This window comes from Nerophis ophidion, linkage group LG16 (assembly GCF_033978795.1).
Source record: "Nerophis ophidion isolate RoL-2023_Sa linkage group LG16, RoL_Noph_v1.0, whole genome shotgun sequence".
Classification (NCBI taxonomy): Eukaryota; Metazoa; Chordata; class Actinopteri; order Syngnathiformes; family Syngnathidae; genus Nerophis; species Nerophis ophidion.
The window spans coordinates 35,091,364-35,117,079 of NC_084626.1; the positions used below are offsets into that span (position 1 = coordinate 35,091,364).

The window sequence follows — 25,716 nt, forward strand, 5'->3', positions numbered from 1 at the left end:
GTGGCAAGGTGAGGCACTGCCTCACTTGCCTCCCCTGACAGCACTTCACTGATCATGAACACAACCAGAAGTCCTAAACCTTACCTGATACTAGCACAGTATCTTATTTATTATAATCTATGGTAAATTATTTAATAAATCCTACACACAGTGAAGAAAACAGACAATTAATTATGTGGAACACAAAGGCGTGCACATATGTCTAAAAACTTCAATAAAACAAAAAAAATAGACAATGACTCTCTTCATTTTGTAGCTTTTCCACTCACAAAAGATGCTTTCACTTCTTGAACATAATGAAGTCATTTCATACACGCTCAATGCAGTGTGTGTGTGTGTGTGTGTGTGTGTGTGTGTGTGTGTGTGTGTGTGTGTGTGTGTGTGTGTGTGTGTGCATGTGTGCGTGTGTGTGTGTGCGTGTGTTCAGATCTGGGTCTGTTGCAGGCCGTCAGGGAAGCTGAGGTAACGTTGACAAAGAAACACAGGAAGAGCACAAGATTCACGTGTACTAATCGTATTTTTGGTTCGGCACAGAGCCATTAACAAGGCAGCTGGGTTGACAGGAAGCAGTATGTTTATTTCCTGTGCAAGAGACGCAGTTCATTGTGTGCGCGCTCCTGTGGGTCACAATGCAGTCAAACAGGATAAGATGATAGTCTACAGGTCTACGTGCTAGATTCTTTTTCTGTAAACATCCGTGTCAAACTTTGACTCAATATTGACCTTACGGGAGGAGTAGTTACTGACGTCCTCTTTGTTTTAACAAGCAAATGACACAACAATGTATACACAATGACTCTTATTTTGAAGGGTTGAGGAAAAAGTGGGAGAAATTGGGTCCTAGCATGTTTAACTAATGTAACTGTCATTATATACTGTGTACGTACAGTAATAGTCAAAGGTTTTTCAAAATATCTATTTTTCATCAATAACATCATAATTAAACCACAATTTTAATACTGATCATCCTTTGTAGGCCATCTTGTTGTTTAGTTAAATTCAGCTACTATAAAGTCCACAAATATTTGAATACTTAACAAATATGTTTAGGCTTTTATGTTCAGAGTATACACAGAAACACACAGTAAAAACAACTGTATGTCTTGCTTTGTGTGTTTAGTGTCAACATTTCCACCTTTTCTCAGTAATTTACACCTTTTTGCTATTTTGTTTCACTTCTAATGTTTGTTTTTTTAGTAATAGTATTTTTAAAATCAGCCGCAGGCCGTTAAAAAACAACTGCCAGAAGCAAATGTCCCTCAGACCACACTTTGGACACCATTCACAATGAATTAAAAATTAATAATCTAATAACTCTATCAGCATAAGATTGACGTGTAAACTTTCAACTTTAATTCTAAGAGCTGTGACAAATTAATGATATTTACTATGTAGGAATTAAAGGTAAATGATAGCACTCAGTGTGCCAAAACACAGTGAAAATATATTTTTAATTTTAACACGTATATACAAAAAATTTGCCGTAGATGAAAAGAGTGGAGACCATTAGATTATGTATATTAAGATTAAAGTATTCATATTTATGTTAGCTGATGAAATCATTACATATTAAATGGTTATCTACAACAGTGTTTTCAACCACTGTGCTGCGGCACACTAGTGTATTGTGAGATATTGTCTGGTGTGCCATGGGAGATTATGTAATTTCACCTAATTGGGTTAAAAATATGTTTGGCCGACCACTAATTATTATCCACAAATGTGCCGTTATTGAGTGTCTGTACTGTCGAGAGATTGGCAGAGTAATCGTGTAATACTCTTCCATATCAGTAGGTGGCAGCAGGTAGCTAATTGCTTCGTAGAAGTCAATCACAAAATGCAGACGACAGCGGGAGGCAGCATGCAGGTAAAAAGGTATCTGATGCTTAAACCAAAAATAAACAAAAGATGAGTGACGCTAAGGAAAGGCATTGAAGCTCAAGGATGGCTATGCAGAACAAAACTAAACAGAATGCTGGACGACAGCAAAGACTTACAGCATGTTGAGCAGACTGCGTCCATAAAGTACATCCATACTTGACATGACAATTAACAACAAAATAGGAGTGCAAGACAAGAACTAAAACACTACACACAGGACAACAGCAAAAACTCAAAATAAGTCACGTGACAGGTTAGACAGTACACTTACTTTGAGACAAGAGCTAGAGTGAGGCATGGTTGGTTATGGTTTGAATTCCACCCATCCTTCCATTTTCTACCGCTTGTCCCTTTTGGGGTCCCGGGGGGGTTGCTGGAGCCTATCTCAGTTACAATTGGGCAGAGGGCGGTGTACACCCTGGACAAGTCGCCACCTCATCGCAGTGGTTTAAAGGCCTACTGAAACTCACTATTACCGACCACGCAGTCTGATAGTTTACATATCAATGATGAAATAGTAACATTGCAACACATGCCAATACGGCCTTTTTAGTTTACTAAATTGCAATTTTAAATTTCCCGGGAGTTTCTTGTTGAAAATGTCGCGGAATGATGACGTGTACGCGTGACGTCACGGACTGTTACGAAATATAAGCGCTGCACACACACACAGCTAAAAGTCGTCTGCTTTAACCGCATAATTACACAGTATTTTGGACATCTGAGTTGCTGAATCTTTTGCAATTTGTTAAATTAATAATGGAGAAGTCAAAGTAGAAAGATGGAGTTGGGAAGCTTTAGCCTTTAGCCATACAAACACACAGTGATTCCTTGTTTAAAATTCCCGGAGGTGAAGCTTTCCTATGGATTAGAGCGGTCAAGCGAACATGGATCCCGACCAAATGTCAACCAGCAGTTTTCTGTGACAAAATTGTGGTAAAAAGTCACCACTTACCGGAGATCAGCTGAGCTTGTGCCGTCCATACTGCTGCCGTCGACTTCCATCATACACTGGCCTCAAGACACCCGTGGACAAACCCCTCAGACTATCAGGTACTATTAAACTCACTAAAACACCAGCAATACAATAGAAAGATAAGGGATTTCCCAAAATTATCCTAGTAAATGTGTCTAAAAACATCTGAATCCGTCCCAATGCAATCGCGTTTTTTTTTTCTAGTCCGTCGCTATCAATATCATCATCCACAAATCTTTCATCCTCGCTCAAATTAATGGGGAAATTGTCGTTTTCTTGGTCCGAATAGTTCTTTTTGTTGGAGGCTCCCATTAAAAACAATGTGAGGATGTGAGGAGCCCTCACACGGGTGACGTCATCATCTGCGACTTCCGGTAAAGGCAGGGCTTTTCTATTAGTGACTAAAAGTTGCGAAATTTATCGTTGATGTTCTCTACTATATCCATTCAGCAAAAATATGGCAATATCGCGAAATGATCAAGTATGACATATAGAATGGACCTGCTATCCCCGTTTCAATAAGAACATCTCATTTCAGTAGGCCTTTAAATTAATATCCAACAATTGCGAGAACAATTTTTTACCGTCAATAACGGCTGCTGAGTTAAATTTTTTGATGTTTTCTGCTGGTGGTGTACATCCAGATTTTTTCAACTAAAATAAATGTGCCTTGGCTTAGAAAAGGTTGAAAAACACTGATTTACAACATGTACTATTAGCTTCAATTCCTAGATGCTTAATACAATATTTGTGTCAAACCGCTTAATAAAAGCTAAAACTCCACACTGCAGTGACATGTTGATTGGTTTAATGATTGACTGATTTCAAATATTTTGAGGTTGTGTAACAATGTGAGGCCAATAAAACCGGTCTTGTGGGCTTTTATTGTGAAATTCTTTTCCAGAAGTATTAGTCATCAGAGCAGTAGCGAGGGGAGGCGCGGACCAATGACAGGAAAGGTGTCAACAGGTGAGGTGAAGCTCCCAGGTGATCGCATCGGGAAGTTAAGTCACTTCGAGCTCGGCCGAAACACTGTAAAGTATTTTTCCACTTTTGATTTTGTCTTCAGTTCCACGTTCGAAACTCGGATGAAACTTCGTCCATCTTCTGTGTGACGCGCGTGTACGCACGCTCCCTCCGAAGCTCCGCTATGAGTTCGGAGACGCTGAGGCCGGCCTCCGGGGGCCGCAAGCCGCTCGGCAAGCTGGCGGCCCGGCTGGAGGAAGTGAAGAGCCCGTGGAGGCAGGTGGCCTCGCTGGAGCTGAGCCACAGCGAGGCGGCCCGGCTGGCCACCGATGCGCTGCTCGAGCAGGGAGAGCGGGAATACCGCCGCGTTCTGACCGAGGAGCGAGAGCTCAGCTTCTTGTCCGAAACGGAGATCCGGTACATCACCCAGCACGCCGTCAAGACCGGCGAACCGGACAGCAACGGAACCGGCCCGGCGGACTGCGACGTCGGTGGGGACAACGACGTTGCGTCCGAGCTGACATCCGGCACTTACTTTCCCATGATGTCTGACGAGGAGCCGCCCATGCTGGAGCTCGGTTGGCCGGAGGCCCCCCTCCGGTATGGGCCGTCCGAGACCCAGATCTACTTCCAAAGGGACAAGTCGGTCAACGTCAAGGACCGGATCCGCTACCTCATCAACAAGGCAAAGAAGGTGCGCTGAACTAGCTTTTTTCAATACATAAAGTACATGTACATATTTCTATGACTCTATTATAGAAATAGACGTATTGGACATATATATATAGATACATACAGAACAGGGGTGTCAAACTCATTTTAGCTCACGGGCCACATTAAGGAAAATCTATTCCCCCTGCTAAAATCATTGCATGATAACTTCAAAATAAAGACAACTTCAGATTGTTTTCTGTTTTAAATAAATAGATGTTAAGTTAAAGGCCTACTGAAATGAGATGTTCTTATTTAAACGGGGATAGCAGGTCTATGAGTCATACTTGATCATTTCGCGATATTGCCATAATTTTGCTGAAAGGATTTAGTAGAGAACATCCACGATAAAGTTCGCAACTTTTGCTTACTAACAGAAAAGCCCTGCCTCTACCGGAAGTCGCAGACGATGACATCACATGTTGATGGCTCCTCACATCTTTACATTGTTTTTAATGGGAGCCTCCAACAAAAAGAGCTATTCGGACCCAGAAAACGACAATTTCCCCTTTAATTTGAGTGAGGATGAAAGATTCGTGTTTGAGGATATTGATAGCGACGGACTAGGGGAAAAAAGAAAAAAAAAAACGCGATTGCATTGGGACATATTCAGATGTTTTTAGACACATTTACTAGGATAATTCTGGGAAATCCCTCATCTTTCTATTGTGTTGCTAGTGTTTTAGTGGGTTTAACAGTACCTGATGGTTGGAGGTGTGTGTCCACGGGTGTGTTGACACGCAGTGTCTCAGGGAAGTCGACGGCAGCTTTATGGGCGGCACAAGCTCAGCTGATCTCCGGTAAGAAGCGACTTTTTACCCCAATTTTCTCACCGAAACCTGCTGGTGGACATTCGTTCGGGGTCCATGTTCGCTGTGATCCATAGGAAAGTTTCACCTCCGTGAATTTTAAACAAGGGATCACCGTGTGTTTGTGTGGCTAAAGGCTAAAGCTTCCCAACTCCATCTTTCTACTTTGACTTCTCCAATATTAATTGAACAAATTGCAAAGGATTCAGCAACACAGATCTCCAAAATACTGTGTAATTATGCAGTTAAAGCAAACGACTTTTAGCTGTGTGTGTGCGCAGCGCTCATATTTCCTAACAGCCCGTGACGTCAAGCGTACACGTCCTGATTACGCGACGTTTTCAAGAAAAAACTCCCGGGAAATTTAAAATTGCAATTTAGTAAACTAAAAAGGCCGTATTGGCATGTGTTGCAATGTTAATATTTCATCATTGATATATAAACTATCAGACTGCGTGGTGGATAGTAGTGGGTTTCAGTAGGCCTTTAAAGTACCACTGATAGTCACACACACATTAGGTGTGGTGAAATTATGCAGAGGAGGTGAGGGGAGCAGTGAACAGCAGCGGTGGCCGCGCTCGGGAATCATTTTGGTGATTTAACCCCCAATTCCAACACTTGATGCTGAGTGCCAAGCAGGAAGGTAATGGGTCCCATTTTTATAGTCTTTGTTATGCCTCGGCCGGGGTTTGAAATCACGACCTACCGAACAAGTATAACCTGAAAATATAGAAATCATAATGTTGTTGTTGTTTTGTTTTTTACACTTACATGTTGCAGTTAATAGTATTCTATCTTCCTTTGTCGTTATTTTTACTTTCGGAATAAATGATGTTCATGAATCAAATAGGTGGAATTGAGTCCAGCAGAGTTTTAAAATGCTGTCATTTGTGTTGATATTTAATCTATCAGAAGATGGAATGAATAATAAGCGGTAGAAAACGGATGGATGGATTATTATTAAAATTATTATTGTTATACTTCACCCAATTTTCTCAACTGATGTACAAACATCATGTAGTTTATTCTTTACATGTGTAGCACCAGCTACAACAACATTTGTGGATTTGGGCTTATTTCATTAATCACAAATGAAGTTGAAGGCGGATACAAATTATTTCAGTTTATTTAAGTGTGCCCAGATAAATAGCTTATTTTTTAATTAGCAAACTCATCTCGCGGCCCGGATTAAACCTGTTTGTGGGCCTGATCCGGAACACAGGCTGTATGTTTGACACGCCTGATATAGAGTCAATTTGTCTAGAGAGGAAGTAATGAAGTGCTTTACGGTTGTGGGGTCCACGTGACACAAACTTACTGTACTTTATTACTATTTCATACAGCTTTATACTTCAAAAGTATTTCACTGTCGACTGTATGAATATATATCAAAGGATGGAGAAAACTGAAGTATTTTTCCCATAATAAATAATAATAAATAGTTTGCAGACTAGGGCAGCACTCTACTTTATTACTATTTCATACAGCTTTATACTTCAAAAGTATTTCATAGTCGACTGTATGAATATATATTAAAGGATGGAGAAAACTGAAGTATTTTTCCCATTTCAAATAATAATAAATTGTTTCCAGACTAGGGCAGCACAGGGGTGCAGGGGTTAATGCATGTGCCTCACAATACGAAGGTCCTGAGTAGTCCCGGGCTAAGGATCTTTCTGTGTGGAGTTTGCATGTTCTCCCCGTGACTTCGTGGGTTCTCCCCGTGACTGCGTGGGTTCCCCCGCGGGTAGTCCGGCTTCCTCCCACCACCAAAAATATGCACCTGGGGATAGGTTGATTGGCAACACTAAATTGGCCCTAGTGTGTAAATCTGAGTGTGACTGTTGTCTGTCTGTCTGTGTTGGCCCTGCGATGAGGTGGCGACTTGTCCAGGGTGTACACCGCCTTCTGCCCGAATGCAGCTGAGATTGCCTCCAGCACCCCCCACGACCCCAAAAGGGGACAAGCGGTAGAAAATGGATGGATGTATGGTATGTTTCCAGACTCCCAGAAGTATGTACATAGAGTATAATTATAGTTTGTGAAACACATTTACTGAACAGTTGTCCCTCACCACATCACAGATCTTTTTTAACATATTGTAAAAAAAATAATGTCCCAAGTCAGTGGTAGTTTAGTAAATCAGGGGTGTCCATACTACAGCTTGTGGGCCAAGTGCAGCCCGCTGGAGTCTTCAGTGCGGCCTGGGAGACTTCACAAGTTTAACAAGGGGGTTTGGCCCGCAGCGCGTATTTGCCTAAATTTTGTCTGCTGTGAATTGGACAGATGTTGCCGGACTTTTAGTGGACGAATAGGGAATCAATGGTCATTGACCATGAGTTTCACTCGAAGCTGTCCAGAGCACAGCATATATGACCCAATCCAAACAACTTTCCCCACTCATGGTGTTAATTAACTGTAACCTATAAATAAAGTCAACACACAGTCGCACATAACACCCCTCCGGCTCATTGAACTTTGTGGACATTATAAAGCACTTATATATATTTTAAAATGACATAAAAGTCATTACAGTGCATGATGGATGATATGCGAAACACTCTGTCCATACTTACTAATTTTTGGCACATTTTAGCTCATTGATGTTTCCGATTGATTCCAAAACTTTAAAGAGGTCATCAGGGAAAGAAAACAAGGTCGGGGGTTGAACTTTTCACATACTCTTTATATTGCATTGTCGTTAAGGTCTGATGTGCAGGCGGGAGTTGTTAAAGTTGAAGTTATGTGTTAAGTCTGTTGAATCTTGCTTTAATCAATGCAAACTAAAGAGTTATTTTGGTACAAAAGATTGTAGTTACGTCACAATCAACGCTGTGTTGTGTGGCAAAAAAAAAGCATTGTAATGTGTGTATGCGTTAGTGGCGTCGCCAGACAGATTTCACTGGGGCATGTGCCCCAGTGTTGATCTGCAGTGCCCCAGTATAACATTTCACCAATAAAAAAAAAAAACGCTTCAGAGTTTTAAGTCTACATAACATAGACTACAGTGCACATACTACTTAGTATGGTAAGTGATTGCTACTGTATTCACTCCAAGTAACAATGAGCACATGGCTAATTAATATGGTAATTTATTCACGTGTTGATCGAGACTTCAGTTGAGAGAGCAAGAGAGAGAGAGAGAGAGAGAGAGAGAGAAGGGATGCGAATCACTGCTGAGGCAGGTAACGTTAGCCATCAACAATTTGTTAATTATATTATTTTGATTTTGATTTGACTCAAACTGTAACTCCTAGATGAATATCAGAAAGTTATTCGCCCGCAGCAGGGAAGAAGCAGCAGGAATGAGAGATGTAAGTGAAGTCCTAGCTAGCTAGGCAACATCATTGTTTTAAGTTCATGCTAAGTTAGCTAACGTTATTCCTTGTATCAAGACAAACATATTAATTTGCTGTACGAGCTGTCGGGGGAATTTCCAATGAACATGAAACGTCATGTTGGTTATTGTCTGCTGGTTCTGCATCAATGATGATTTGGAGTAAGCATGTGTGAGTTGAGTGCTTCTCAAATGGTTTATCTTCAGGAAGAAAAACATTTTTCCATATCAAGTCGTGAGCCAAATTTTTAAATCATTCAAGTTTATTTCACAGAAAAATAGCACAGTAGACTTGTCTTGTTAATCGGTGTTGACTTTGACTAAAATAATCTTGTTTTGTCAGCAGAAAAATGCCTACAGCTAAAGCATCTGGTTTTGTTTCCAGAAAAAATAGTAACATTTCTGTATTTGTTTTCAGAAAGATGGCTGAAAATATTGTGTTTTGTTGCCCCCTTTTAGATTTCCAAAAAATGTAATTCCATGTCTGTCCTGAGTCCTCCTCCAACTTGTTAGTCGGTTTGCCTTTTGCTAAAATACTCACTAATAGTCACTGGAAAAATGACTAAAAATATCAGGTTTTGTTGCCACAATTTGATTTTTTTCTCCCTAAACTTTTTTTTTTTCATGCACACATCTGACTGCGACTCACTGAAAATGACACACACTCCACTTTTATGTCACAACCCAGCAGTTGGGAACCACTGGTCAACTGTATAACAGTTACTGTAATATTTCCATGTCTGTCCAGAGTGATTGACCACTTTGCAAAAATGAAAACGAGACGTTACAGTTTACTCCTCAGAAAATGATTCCCTGAACAGACACACAACAGTTGTTCATTTATTCTACTACTGTGGCTTTGTTTTGTATATGTTTTATAGTTTTGTGTATCTGAAATAGGATTAGCCACATTGCCATAAATGGAAATTAAATAATATAAAAGAACCCAGAGATGTAGGGGTGCTTTATTTTTTGTTTTACTTTTGCAGATGTTAAATTTGCAGATGATTACTGCAATATATATTTCAAAAAGATTCATTGCTCTTCCTTTTTGCTTTTACCAGTAGCAGTTTAGAAGTCTGGAGTAAAAAAGTGCACAAGTAGGTCAAATGCATTAGTGAATTTCAGGTGGTTAATCAAAGATCCATAGAACATAATCTGATATGATTTCATAGTTTAAAGCACTATTTATGTATTTCTTATGATAAATAAGTGTGTGTGTGTGTATATATATATATATATATATATATATATATATATATATATATATATATATATATATATATATATATATATATATATATATATATATATATACACAAACCCCGTTTCTATATGAGTTGGGAAATTGTGTTAGATTTAAATATATTATTATTTGCAAATCCTTTTCAACCCATATTCAATTGAATGCACTAAAAAGACAAGATATTTGATGTTCAAACTCATAAACTTTTTTTTTTGCAAATAATAACTTAGAATTTCATGGCTGCAACACGTGCCAAAGTAGTTGGGAAAGGGCATGTTCACCACTGTGTTCCATCACATTTTCTTTTAAAAACACTCAAACGTTTTGGGAACTGAGAAAACTATTTGTTCAAGCTTTGAAAGTGGAATTATTTCTCATTCTTGTTTGTCTTTAGTCGTTCAACAGTACGGGGTCTCCGCTGTTGTGTTTTACGCTTCATAATGCGCCACACATTTTCCATCGAAGACAGGTCTGAAATGCAGGTGGACCAGGAAAGTACCCGCACTCTTTCACTACGAAACCACGCTGTTATAACACGTGGCTTGGCATTGACTTGCTGAAATAAGCAGGGACGTCCATGATAATGTTGCTTGGATGACAACATATATTGCTCCAAAACCTGTATGTACTATTCAGCATTGATTATGCCTTCACAGATGTGTAAGTTACCCATGCTTTGGGCAATAATACACCCCCATACCATCACACATGCTGGCTTTTGAACATTGCACCTATAACAATCCGGATGGTTCTTTTCCTCTTTGTTCCGGAGGACACCACGTCCACAGTTTCCAAATATAATTTAAAATGTGGACTCCTCAGACCACAGAACACTTTTCCACTTTGTATCAGTCCAGCTTAGATGAGCTCGGGCCCAGCGAAGCCAGCGGCGTTCCTTGGTGTTGTTGATAAATGGGTTTTGCTTTGCATAGCGGTTTTAACTTGCACTTACAGATGTAATAAATAAATAAATAATAAATGGGTTGTACTTGTATAGCGCTTTTCTACCTTCAAGGTACTCAAAGCGCTTTGACACTACTTCCACATTTACCCATTCACACACACATTCACACACTGATGGAGGGAGCTGCCATGCAAGGCGCCAACCAGCACCCATCAGGAGCAAGGGTGAAGTGTCTTGCTCAGGACACAACGGACGTGACGAGGTTGGTTCTAGGTGGGATTTGAACCAGTGACCCTCGGGTTGCGCACGGCCACTCTCCCACTGCGCCACGCCGTCCTCATGTAGCAACCAACTGTAGTTTTTGACAGTGGTTTTATGAAGTGTTCCTGAGCCCATGTGGTGATATCCTTTACACACTGATGTCGGTTTTTGATGCAGTACCACTTGAGGGATCAAAGGTCCGTAGTATCATCGCCTACGTGCAGTGATTTGTTCAGATTTTCTGAACCTTTTGAGGATTTTACGGACCGTAGATGGTAAAATCCCTCATTTCCTTGCAATAGCTCGTTGAGAAATGTTGCTCTAAAACTGTTTGACAATTTGCTTACAAAGTGGTGACCCTCGCCCCATCCTTGTTTGTGAATTACTTAGCATTTCATGGAAGCTGTTTTTATACCCAATCATGGCACCCACCTGTTCCCAATTGGCCTGCACACCTGTGGGATGTTCCAAATAAGTGTTTGAGTATTTCTCAACTTTATCAGTATTTATTGCCACCTTTCCCAACTTCTTTGTCACGTGTTGCTGGCATCAAATTCTAAAGTTAACGGTTATTTGCAAAAAAAAAAGTTTATCAGTTTGAACATCAAATATGTTGTTTTTGTAGCATATTCAACTGAATATGGGTTGAAAATTATTTGCAAATCATTGTATTCTGTTTATATTTACATCTAAAACTATTTACAAACTCATATGGAAACAGGGTTTGTGCATATATATATATATATATATATATATATATATATATATATATATATATATATATATATGTGTATGTATATATATGTATGTGTATGTATATATATGTATGTGTATGTATATATATGTATGTGTATGTATATATATATATGTGTATATATATATGTATGTGTATGTATATATATATATGTGTATATATATATATATGTGTGTGTGTGCGTGTGTGTGTGTGTGAAAATCACAAGACTACTTGATCTCTACAGAACTGTTTCATGAGGGTTCCCTCAATCATCAGGAGATTTTAATGGAAACATTCACATACAATGCTTTATATAGGGCACAGAGTGGGTGGGTACAGGCAGGCGTAGGGGCGTGGTCATTGGCTCATGTGTTACTTAGGAGGTGTTTCCGTCTGTGACGACATGTTGATATAATTTCACTGCGCTTGTTGAGTGATGACAGGTCTGGATGATATATAATAAACAGTTTATCTTTTAAGCAGAGGTTGCATCTTTTATTACCACTGTTGTAAGGATTGCTGGATGCAAGAATTTGCCATGTTATTGAATATTCAACATTATTGTCTTTGAGGTTCCAAATGTGCTTGATGAGTTCTGTAGAATTCCGCAAGGTCTGGTTTCTAAAGGAGGCCTTGTGATTATTCCATCTGGCTTTAAACGCTCCTTCGTACGTGTCGGATGTGCTTATGTCCTTGCGTGTTACCTTTGCTTGACAAACGACTAATGTTTGTAAGCACTCCCCGTTGAGAGGGCAATCAGGTTTCTTGCGGCAGTTACATTCCTTATTGGTTTCAGAGTCATTTAGTCTGGGGGCAGGCAGTCCTTTTGCAATTGCTTTGTTGTGGTTTGAAATGATTTGTTGTATGTTAATCATACAGCTGTAGCTCAATTTATTGTTGTTCTTGTTGAATATTTCTCTTAGGGTATTGCTTTTGGGGAAGTGTTTGTCGATCAGAGTGAGGAACTTGTGGCCGATATTGGTTGAGACGTTTTTGCTGAATGGGAGGTTGTACCAGATGATGTTGTTTCGTTTTCTGCTCTTTTTTGGTTGGTTTCCTGGGGTGGGTTCATAGGTGAGGGTGAAGTTGTATCCGCTTTCATCAAGTGCTTTCTGGTACGGGGGGGTTGCTTGGTCGAATTCAGCTTTGCTAGATGACAACATCGATAGCCTTTTATTAATTCCGGTAGGTATTCTTTTCGTGGAGGTGGGTGGGTGGTTGCTGTCATGGTGCACGTATTGGAGTGTTGTGTTGGGTTTTATGAATGGTTGGTAGCTGTTATTTCTCAGGTTGAAAGTGACGTCGAGGAAGTTGACGGTTTGCTTGTTGGCTTCAATCGTGATCCGTAGGCCGTTCTCTTTGAAGATTTGGCATATGCGCTTCCTGGTATTCTCAACAACCAAACAGTCAACTTCCTCGACGTCACTTTCAACTGCACTCAACTGCAAGGCGGGGTACAACCTGGACAAGTCGCCACCTCATCACAGTGCCAACACAGTTAGATATACCACATTAACACACTCAGGTAGATTTAGTTTGGCCAATCAACCTATCCCAAGCTGCACATACATAATATATATATGTATATATGTATGTATGTATATACACATATATATATATTAGGGCTGGGCAACGATTAAAATTTTTAATCGAAGTTAATCGCACTATTTCTCCGATTAATCGCGATTAACTGCATTGTATACACAAAGCCCAATAATGAATGAAAAAGTAGTGTGTAGTGCACCTTTATTGGAATATTCTCCCACATGAACAAAAGCGCCAAAACATTTGTTGTACAAACACAATTTAAATCAGTCCTTGTTAAACAGTAGCAGTTAAATAGCATATTTTATGAAAATCAACTCAAAAAATGTAAATACAAACATTTGAGCTTATTGCCACTGCCAGGGTATTTAAGTTATCCTGTTTGTTATGGAAAATAAATATAATCTACATACAAATCTCTGAGCCACAATCATAACATCTGAACAGGCAATTTCTGAGGTAACAGCAGAAACATTTTTTTTATCAGGGACCTTATGTTTAAAAAAACCTATATTATAGGTAGTGGGCTGTTTTAGGGAATTTTGGATCAAATTATCTGTAGTAGCAATATTAATAATGTTGTGTTTATACTGCGTAGTGCACTTAAAATAATTATGACCATATCTAGGAATTGATATGATGGGAATTTTCCAATTGTTTGCTTGGTGCTTTAATAAACTGAACGCATCATATACCTGGTACTATATTGTGATGTTATGAGCCAAGGAAAAAAGAACTACCCTACCCAGCATGCAACAGGAGTGACGAGCATGCGCGGTAGCCCGGTATAGGATGTGTCGCCATGACGGCATCTTGTATGTTGTGATATGCACGCTCTGAAAGCAAACGTTAAGAACTCAGCCAACACTCCTCGTCTGCATTATTGATAAATAGACAGATAACACATATACTCCGCTGCGTCACAGGCCGCTGGATGTAGCCGGCAAAGTATTCCCATGCTAGCTAGCCGGTCTAGCAAGCACGCGTCATTCAGTCCAAAACGGCCCGATCTATCCACATTCAGAATTGTCTGGCGGTCGTAAGTGATCCCGGAGTGACCACGCTGTAAGCCAGCCATGAAATTTGCTGAATTGTCCGGTATTTTTGCCAAATGTTCCATCTTTAGCAAGAGCCCCTCCACGCCGAAGCCTGTCCAGGCGCCGCCATCTTTATAAGAAAAGGCGTTAACAAAATAAAAGCATGTAAACAACATACGCAAATGTGCGATAATTGTCGGCGTTAGAGTGATGAATTAACTCGTAATTAACGCATTAATTTGCCCACCCCTAATATAAATATATATATCAGGGGTCTGCAACCTTTACCACTCAAAGAGCCATTTTGACCCGTTTCACAAAATAAAGAAAACAATGGGAGCCACAAAACTCTTCTGAGATTTAACATGAAATAACACTGCATACAGAGTTTTTTTGCTTTGTGCTTTGTATAAACCAGGGGTCTCAGACACGCGGCCTGCATCTTTATATGAAAATGTAATGTTAGTCCGGCCCGCGAATTTATATGGATGCCGCTTGACAGCATCACATTTGCCAACCCTCCTAAATTTCCAGGAGCCTCCCGAATGTCAGAGTATCTAGTCTCGTGTATGTCTGCTGATTTTCACCCGGACAACAATAATGAGAGCAGTGATATGAAGGCGATGCCTTTAGCGCCCTCTACAACATGTACACATTAAGAGTGTAAAGGTGACTAAAATATGTTATTTCATGTCCAGAGGGCTCTCACAATGTTGAAACGTTTATTTACAAGGTTGTGAAGAGTTTTCTATGCTCTAGCTATGAAAATATTTGTTTTTTAATTAATTATTCCTACTTAATTTATGGCGGTCATGTCGGGTACCAATTACCGGCAATAAACAAGGGTTTACTCTAAATGACAAAGTAAATGGATAAATTAACATTTAACATCACTTTTACTTCTATTAAAGACGTACTTGAGAGGTCCGAGCTTACACAAAGCAAACATCCGCCAGGCCTGGAAGCACGAAGTTAAAATCTTATGACCGTGCGGACTCTGCTCCGTGCACACACAAAACAATCTTCAGCGTGCATTTGTACACCGATTCCCTTTTTAGTTTACTGTTTTGCATAACAAGCAGGTAGAACAGGTCCACTTCCTCATCCTCAATGTAGGGCACCATGACCGAAAAAATGTTAACGCGCAGGGATCGTAGGAAATGTAGTGTTTTTACAGTTTTGCATAAAATTACATAACGACAGTGTGCATGACTATGGAATCTCTGATGACTGCGGACATTCTGCACACAATCCACTTTGCCCACAATACACTGGAGTCTCTGCACACATTTACAGTGCATCTGGAAAGTATTCACAGAGCTTTATTTGTACAACACTTTGTTACAGCTTTATTCCAAAATAGAACAAATACATTTTGTCCTCAAATTTCTGCACACAATACCCCATAATGACAATATGAAACAGTTTTTAGAAAATTCAGCAAATTTATGATGAATAAAACACAAATAAATCACATGTACATACAGTAAGTATTCCCAGCCTTTGCTCATTACTTTGTTGATGCACCTTTGGCAGCAATTATAGCCTCAAGTCTTTTTGCATATGATGCCACAGTCTTGGCACTCCTACATTTGGGCATTTTTGCCCATTCCTGTTTGCAGCACCTCTCAAGCGCAATCAGGTTGGATGGGAAGCATCTGTTTTTATCCAGGATGTGTGTGGACATTGCTGCATTCTTCTTTCCCTCTGTCCTGACTTGTCTTTCTGTTCCTGCCGCTGAAAAGCATCCCCACATCATGATGCTGCCACCACCATGCTTCACTGTAGAGATGGTACTTGCCTGGTAATGAGCGGTGCCTGAATTCCTCCAAACATGGTGCCTGACATTCACGCCAAAGAAATCTGTGTCTCATTACACTAGATAATTTTGTTTCTCATGGTCTGAGTGTTTCTCAGGTGCATTTTGGCAAACAGTTAAGAAATGGCTCTGTATGGCCAATCTACCATACAGGCCTGGTTGGTGGATTGGTTCTCCTCTCTTCACAAGGGAATGCTGCAGTTACCATCGGGTTCTTGGTCACCTTCCTGACCAGGGCCATTTTCCTCCGATAACTCAGTTTAGACGGCTTGGTTGTTCCAACTTCTTCTATTTACGGATCATGGTGGTCACTGTGCTCATTGGAACTTTCAAGGGAGCATATATTTTTCTGTATCCTTCTCCAGATTTGTGCCTCGAGACAATCTTGTCTCGGAGGTCTACAGAAAAATCCCTTTAACTTCATTCTTCGCTCTGCCATGCACTGTCAAGTGTGGAACCTTGTATATAAACAGCTGTGGGCCTTTCCTGATCATGTCCAACCAACTGAATTCACCACAGGTGGACTCCAATTAACCTGTATTAACCTCAAGGATGATCGGTTGAAACAGCATGCACCTGTGCTCCCTTTTGAGCTTCATGGCAAAGGCTGTGAATATCTATGTACATGTGATTTATTATATTTATTTTTAATACATTTTCAAACATTTTCTAAAAGAAAAAACCTTCCCATTGTCATTATAAGGTATTGAGTGTAGAATTTTGAGGACAAAAATAATTGATTCTATTTTGCAATAAGGCAATAACATAAACCAAATGTAGAAAAATTGAAGCGCTGTGAATACTTTCTGGATGCACTGTACTTGTAATGTTTGGTCCTACGATAACCGAGATGATATACAGAAAGTGGGTCAAACTTATGGTGAAAATATTTTTTTAAACTACGAATCCTACGAAAACCGAGTACCATATGCAATTATGCATTTACATAGTCCTTAAGTTCCGTTCCTAGAGTTTTAGTGGAAGTTATACCTAAATTGATTCCTCGGTCACTGTCACTAAGTGCATGAAATACATACTGTATGAGATACAGTGATATCAAATACAGTACAAGGAAGAAATAATATAGTTATTACTATCTTTGTGGGTGTCTTACACACTGGAAGGGGCTTTGCAAGGGAGGCGAGAGAGGCTTATTGAGATATAATCTACTTAAGTAGAAGGTACAGCATCACTTGCAGGCCTTTGCTACCGTTTTAAAATATTGTCCATGCCAGTGTAGAATAATAACCTGCTCTTCGCCTTAAGAAAGCGCACAACATCCATGACCTGTCGAGCATACATTAGCATTCGATAATCTTTATCCTTGATGATGGTCACAACAGTCATCACCAATACATTGATTTATACTGGTAGGTGTTTCTCATCTCCAAGAGCTTTCTATGAAAAAGACGCTGCTTGGATGGCAACATATGTTGATCCAAAACCTGTATGTACCTTTCAGCATTAATGGTTAATGGTGCCTTCACAGATGTGTAAGTTACCCCATGCCTTGAACACTAATACACCCCCATGCCATCTCAGATGCTGGCTTTTGAAGTTTGCGCTTATAACACTCCGAATAGTTGTTTTCCTCTTTGGTCCGGAGGACACGACGTCCACAGCTTCTAAAAATATTTTTGAAATGTGGTCTCGTCAGAGCACAAAACACTTTAAAACTCTGCATCGGTCCATCTTTGAAGAGCTTGGGCCCAGCAAAGCCGATGGCGTTTCTGGGTGTTGTTGATAAATGGCTTTGGCTTTGCATAGTAGCGTCTTAACTTGCACTTACAGATGTAGCAACGAACTGTAGTTACTGACATTGGTTTTTGGAAGTGTTCCTGAGCCCATGTGATAATATCCTTTACACACTGATGTCGGTTTTTGATGCAGTACCACCTGAGGGATCGAAGGTCCGTAATATCATCGCTTACGTGCAGTGATTTCTCCAGATTCTCTGAGCATTTTGATATTACGGACCGTAGTTGATGAAATTCTTAAATTCCTTGCAATAGCTGTTCGACAATTTACTTACGCATTTGTTCACAAAGTGGTAACCCTCGCCCTATCCTTGTTTGTGAATGACTGAGCATTTCATGGAAGCTGCTTTTATACCCAATCATAGCACCCACCTGTTCCCAATTAGCCGGTTCACCTGTAGGATGTTCCAAATAAATGTTTGATGAGCATTCGTCAACTTTCTCAGTCTTTTTTGCCGCTTGTGCCAGCTTTTTTAAACATGTTGCAGGCATCAAATTCCAAATGAGCAAATATTTGCAAAAAATAAAGTTTACCAGTTTGAACGTTAAGTATCTTGTCTTTGTAGTCTATTCGGTTGAATATAGGTTGAAAAGGACTTGCAAATTATTGTATTCTGTTTTTATTTACGATTTACATAACGTGCCAACTTCACTGGTTTTGGGTTTTGTAGTATGTACAGGAAATGTGTGCTAATGTGTGTGTGTGTGTGTGTGTGTGTGTGTGTGTGCGCTACAGGTCATTGCATTGGTCATGGATGAGTTCACTGACGTGGACTTGTTGTGTGACCTGATGGAGGCGTCCAACAAGCGCAAAGTTCCAGTCTACATTCTTCTGGACCACAAGAACTTGGAGCTCTTCACGGACATGTGTTCGTCTTTGGATGTGCAGAACGTTCACCTGAGTGTAAGTCTTGTGCACGCGTAGCGTCCTGTATTTATCTTAGCTTTCTAGCTGTCATGTTGTCTTTGACCTCTGACCTTGTTTCACTTTTTTTTTTTTTACATGCTGTTCTACTCGTGGTTGTCATGTCACAGAACATGCGCATCCGCAGCGTGTGCGGCGACATGTACTGCACCAAGAACGGCAAGAAATTTAGCGGACAAGTCCTAGAAAAGTTTATGATCATCGACTGTGAGGAGGTCATCGCCGGATCCTACAGGTCACACACGCACGTACACACACACACACACACACTCCACTTGGTAGCACGAACATGCAAAGAAGACAAAATATTTTTTGTATTTCCTGTTGGACTGGAGGTCTGACAGGTTCCTAAAAGAAGTATATGATCATCACGGCTACCATTTTCAGTGATCCGCCTACTTTCTGTTTACCGGAGAATTGCGATTGAGCCGTGACTCACTTCACAGGTGCGGGAATGAAGGGCAAGGTGTGGAGAGGCGTTGACTGACCCAACCCCTCCCCCTCTAGAATTACATACTTTGACAATTTGGGAGTGTCCCGCCAATCATTTCAGCATATGTGTCCAACTCTTCATTCATATACTTATATTCACTTCCGGCTTACTTTCAAACATCAATATGATTTCATGTGATTGGTTCATTCCGACTACTGAATAAGACAAATTTATAGATAATCAATCATCTATTTCATTCATCAAATAAAGGAAAGCTCAAGTTGAAATCCAAAATGTATTTAATCACAATGATGCCTACACCACTCTCTTTTGGGGGTCACATGACCAAAGTGGGATTATGCAAGAAGAAAGATGGGCGTCCATTATCCTTGAGCAGTTTTGCATGTTAATACAACTGTCCAGGTGCGCACCATCATGTGAATGAACACCTTTCAACAATTAATAGTTGAGTCAAAAAACCTTTAAATTATTACGAGCCCCACTACCCATACGCACATCAGGCCCCTCCCAGCCCTGATGCAGAGCAAATTAAGTAGCGTGCATAAGTGAGGCAAAGTTGTTGTCAGTCGATTACATGTGTGACGAGTCGCCATTCCGGTTCTACAGCGTTTGCACTCAATACTCCTTCAAGTCAGCCATCAAGTTTAATGGATTTGACATAATATTTTTTTTGTCTTCATGCATCACAGCACACGCCACAGAGGAGACACGTGATTGGATTTTTTTCATCAAATCAACAAAACCGCAAATTTTAGTCACAGGCTAACACCTTTATCATCTAATAGCGGCTGATACAATGAAGCAGATAATGATAATGATGTTGTTAGTGAATCACGCATGTGACATCATTCTTTGTGCTTAATTCCAATGTTGGATACAATTCTAATATTGATGTTGTGTGTTTATTGTGCAGTTTCACCTGGCTGTCTGCTCAGGTGCACAGCAACATGGTCATGCATTTCTCGGGTCGCATCACGGAAAGTTTTGACCGTGAGTTCCGCTGCCTGTATGCCGACTCAGAGATCATCGACTGTTTCTATAACGAGGAGGAGGAGGGTCTTCCATACTTCCCGCCCTACCAGACCCCGCAGATGGTCATGGGGCACATTCCGCTCATGAAAGCCAATCTACTTTTAGACAGGTACCAAGATTGTTTGACATAGATTTTTTGTAATCAGATACAACTCCTAAACACAACAAAGTATTTACTCAGACTGTCAACCCATATTGAAAACAAGCTTTTTTGTATTGAATAGAAACTTGTGGGTTTTTTTCATGATTTAATCATAAATGTAATCACTTGTTGTTAATTTAACTTGTTAAGCATTTCTGAAACAAAATATTCCACACAATACCAGATAGTTCCTGATTCATCCTTTGGAGTTCAGGCTAGGATTTTTTTTTTTGCGTAAACCTTTGATATTACATAATTTCTAAAAATGTTTTATTTTGCATCAGTTGGTTTCCTTTTTTTCCCCATTTCAACCACACATGCGACATTACAGTCATTTTTTTCATTTCTATTAACACATGGCCTAAAATCACCCTAAGACCAATTATCGAAGTAGAAGAAATTTGAATTTTTATAATGGAAAAATATCATGTCAAACCTTTCTAATAACCAGAGGTGGGTAATAACGCTAGTATTTACTCCATTTACTCAGGTAACTTTTTGGATAGATTGTACTTGTACGAGTAGTTTTATTGCAACAAACTTGAATATTTTTGTGCAGACGAAACACTACTTTACTCTGTTTCATTGAGTTTCATTCCCATTGCTATATTTATTTACGTTTGTAAATCCATTGATGACTGACTGCAAATACGTAGTGATGTTTGACCGCATTTCACCAATCAAACAGAGCCTGGCTGTCACAGGACAGCACTCAAAAGTGACATATTTTAAGAGGCATCAAGCAGTGTCCATCCATCCATCCATCCATGTTCTACCGCTTATTCCTTTTTATCAAGCAGTGTTTACTTTACAAACTAGGAAAAATAACTAATATCATCTGCGTCAGTAGAAATGTTCACATTTCCTTCTATGAGAATTCTATTTCCAACTGACGAAAATATGTTGTGATATGTTGTAAATGTTTGTTTTATGTTTTAGCTGCACATTAGCCCTATTATGATATCATAAGTGACTGTTAAGTGTGCATCTTTTGTGGAACAGTACATGCTGTAGTAGTTTATCAGTAACACACACGCCAACTACGGTTGTAATGCAAGTACCATTTGAAAAAAAAAAAAAGCTACTAAATAAATTACAAGTTTCAAACCAGTTACTCAGTACTTCAATATAGTTTTTCACTGAACGCTTAAGTAATTACTGTATATGGATGACTACTTTACACTTAGCTAAAACCGAATCCATCCTATTTGGGTCCCATATCAACCTTAAGAAAGTCAATGACTTCACTATAAAAGTGGGTGACATTGTTATCACCAGGAAAGATGAGATCACTTACCTAGGTTCCATTCTAGAGGCTAATCTTTCCTGTGATAAAATGGCAACCAAGGTAATCAAAAAGGTTAACCAAAGAACGAGATTCCGTTACAGAATCTCCTCTTTGGTCAACAAAAGCACCTTGAAGATTCTAGCGGGAACTCTCTTTCAACCCTTTTTCGATTAAGCTTGCACCTCCTGGTAGCCCAGCACCTCCAAAACCCTCAAATTTAGACTCCAAACATCCCAGAATAAGCTAGCCCGGTTACTTTTAGACCTCCACCCCAGATCACACCTCACTCCAACCCACTTCTCCAAAGTGGGCTGGCTCAGGGTGGAGGATAGAGTAAAACAACTTGCACTGAGCCTAGTCTATAAAATCCGCTACACCTCCCTGATACCGAAGTACATGTCAAACTACTTCCTTAACGTAAATGACCGCCATAACCACAACACCAGGGGGAGCTCCACAAACCACATTAAACCCAGATTCCGATCTAACAAAGGTCTTAACTCATTCTCTTTCTATGCCACATCAATGTGGAATGCACTCCCAACAGGTATAAAAGTAAGTGCATCTCTGTATTCCTGCAAAACCGCTCTAAAACAACACCTCCAGGCAACTTCAACCCTTTACTAATACCCTCCTCCATTCACATCTCATCTCCCCGGATTATAAATAACCTAATGTAAATAATCAAATGTACTTCTAATGTATATACTTGTTCTTATGCTGTTTGAACTCACTATGTTCTCTGCTGGCTGTACATATCCTACTAAGTAAGACCTACACTGTTTCAAAGTCCACATTTCTCTGTTGATGCAATTGTTGATGACTGAAGTACTGATATCAACCAAAGCTCCTCATCCCACCCCCCGGATTGTAAATAATGTAAATAATTCAATGTATATACTATGATGATTAGCCTGTGTGATGACTGTATTATGCTGATAGTATATATTTGTACCATGAATTGATTAACGTGGACCCCGACTTAAACAAGTTGAAAAACTTATTCGGGTGTTACCATTTAGTGGTCAATTGTACGGAATATGTACTGAACTGTGCAATCTACTAATAAAAGTATCGATCAATCAATCTTCCTACTTAAACTTGTTAGTCATATTACTCTAAAGTACTCTTACTTGAGTGCAATTCTTGGCTATTCTACCCACATATGCTTCTTACCTAGAATGCAAATATAAAATGTGCAATGCAAAAACTCATGCACAAATTTAGTTAGCTTAGTTAATGCCTCAGGCAGGTACAATTGTACAATTGACTATGTACACAACAAATAGCGTGTACCGTTCTAAAACAAATGTTTTTAAAACGATGACACTAACACAATTAGGATGATAGTTACCGATCATAGGTCTCGATTTACTTACATGATTTTCATCATTTAAAGACATGAATAGAGTGTAAGTCTGGTCTTTTGATTAAAACAGAGTGTGGATGTATCATCATGCTGCGCTTGCATAGAACGTGGATACAAGGTTGTGCACTCCTGAGAGTTAATCATGTTCTGACTGTGTGCTAGCTCAGTGGTAGCTTTGTGCTTGCTAACACATGCTAATCGTGTCCTTCCCCCTGCAGGCAGAGGACGAGTTCTGATAACTCAAGCAGCCAATCAAGTAATAGCATATCAAGTATAAAGGCGGCACCCGGACAGACCTCCAACCCCATTTACATGGTCAGTCAAGGTCAAGACAAACTTGAGCCGAGTAACTCTCATCTGAACCCTGAGAGGCAAATTGGGGAGCGCAGAGTCCAAAACCTGGCACATCAGAACAACATCTCTCCATCAACACGAGTCTCTGCTAACGGAGTGGTCAATCACAGTCCGCTTCTGGAGCGCACTACCGGAGGCTACTCTACGGACTGGACCAAAAACTACCCGACAGACCTCAAGTGGTCACATTTTGCCGGTACCACCTCTAAGTTTCAGGCGTTGGGATTGTACGAGCACAAACCGATTATGTACACCGGCACCACCCCTGCACGCTTAAATCCAACCAGGACTACAACTCTGCTCAGCGAGACTAAACTGGGCACCAAGCAAAAGGGCTCGTCCAGCCAGTTCCTCAATAAATTACCTGACTTTTTCACGCCACCTCCCGACAAAGACCAATACAACTTCCTCAAATCGCAGTCGCCTCTCGGAAACGTGGCACGAGGTGGACCTGACCTCACACAAACCGTACCGGAGAGCCAAAAGGCGCCTCCGTCACCGCCACCATCCCCACCTCCACCGCCACTGCCTCCCTCTCCTGTGTCGCCCGTGTCACCTGTGGCACAGATGACCAGGCTGGACGAGAAGCGTATGACGCTTGGTCACAGCAAGCTGGACCTGGTGAACCAGTACAACAAGCTGAAGAACAAACAGGTCTACAGCCGATTCGAGCTCAAAAGCCCCAACTGAACCGCATGGACAAACGTCTCCAATGATCCCCAACGTGAAGGTTGAAAATAAGTTGTGGACGTCAACGTGTTGAATTTGGATGACATCACGTTTGTCTAATCGTTTCAGCTGTGAGGACTTTAATGTCAACTTGTAAAATAAGAATTTTGCCCAGGCTACCGGTGTTTCTCTTTGCATTACTGTGATCTAACTTTCTGTTTCATATACAGGCAGTCCTTGCTTTACGTTTCGTGGTTATAACACGATCCTGTAAATGATTACTAGTGTGCAGAAAGAAATAGTTAGACCTGTGTGCGCACGGTGAAAAAATGCGTAGGCGGAAAAAGACGCAAGTCGTGAGTCACTTTTTTTTTTTTTTTCATAAATTTTTTTGCTATCCATCATGTCTCCCAAATGTCAGGCATACACAAGCTTTGCGTCAGAGAAAAGGATAGTCCTTGCCGTGGAAGTAAAGTTAGACTGTGTGAAATGCTCCGAATGAAGACAAATGCTCACCATCATAAAGATCAGGATGGTATTGTTGAACATGCGAAAGGATCTGCTCTTTTGAAATAGACAGTGATAAATGAGCAGCGTCGTGGTGTCATTATTGAGACTTCCATTTTCCCTTAAGACTGTCTCACCCTCCCTTCTAGAATGCAAACTGTCCATGTGGATACAAAAAGCAAGTTCTTTTTTTACTACGGTTTCATATAATTATTTTACTGTATTTTATATGTTAATGTGTACAGTGTACAGTGTATCAATGTAGGTATATATTGGCGTTATGGCAACAAAACTGAAGACCTCAGTTTTTTAAAACAAATGGCACAGCCTTTGTCCTGCCTCCGCTGCGTGGAGCACACTGAAAATCCATGTTTTCCTCCTGGACTCATGATGGAGTTGACAAACATACCGCAATCTGCCTCACTTCGCCCTTTAGCGGAGGTAATGTGCAGCACAGGGACACTGATCAAACATATATTCTACACTTACATATTTTCACAAAATCTTATACTACTGGAAAATGTGAGTTCCTTTTGTAAGCTCAAGAACATTGAAATGAAATAAAGCTATGACTCTTTGTACGCACTTTCAAATATCATCTCTGGTAACCAGGTGGGGGGGGGGGGGGTTTGTTTTTTTATTTATTTTTTTCATTCATATGTGTACAGTCGCGGTCAAAAGTTTACATACACTTGTAAAGAACATAATGCCATGGCTGTCTTGAGTTTCCAATAATTTCTACAAATCTTTTTTTTTTTTTTTTTTTTGATAGAGTGATTGGACACATACTTGTTGGTCACAAAAAAATTCATGAAGTTTAGTTCTTTTATGCATTTATTATGGGTCTACTAAAAATGTGACCAAATTTGCTGGGTCAAAAGTATACATACAGCAATGTTAATACTTGGTTACATGTCCCTTGGCAGCTGTCACCGCAATAAAGCACTTTTGGTAGCCATCCACAAGCTTCTGGCAAGCTTCTGGTTGAATT

At 40.1% G+C, this 25,716-nt stretch overlaps 1 protein-coding gene across 1 annotated transcript in view; it reads left to right on the top strand.

The window, feature by feature from the left end:
• fam83c (family with sequence similarity 83 member C) overlaps positions 1 to 25,306 on the top strand; it is a 30,209-nt gene extending 4,903 nt beyond the window's left edge. Inside the window, exons 2-7 of the mRNA XM_061874979.1 lie at positions 3,762 to 3,826; positions 3,927 to 4,517; positions 18,722 to 18,889; positions 19,021 to 19,145; positions 20,278 to 20,505; positions 23,414 to 25,306. Of these exons, the coding sequence (XP_061730963.1) occupies positions 4,008 to 4,517; positions 18,722 to 18,889; positions 19,021 to 19,145; positions 20,278 to 20,505; positions 23,414 to 24,239 (1,857 nt within the window). The 5' untranslated portion in view covers positions 3,762 to 3,826; positions 3,927 to 4,007 and the 3' untranslated portion in view covers positions 24,240 to 25,306. The remainder of the gene's footprint in view (positions 1 to 3,761; positions 3,827 to 3,926; positions 4,518 to 18,721; positions 18,890 to 19,020; positions 19,146 to 20,277; positions 20,506 to 23,413) is intronic.
• The last annotated feature ends 410 nt before the right edge of the window (positions 25,307 to 25,716 follow it).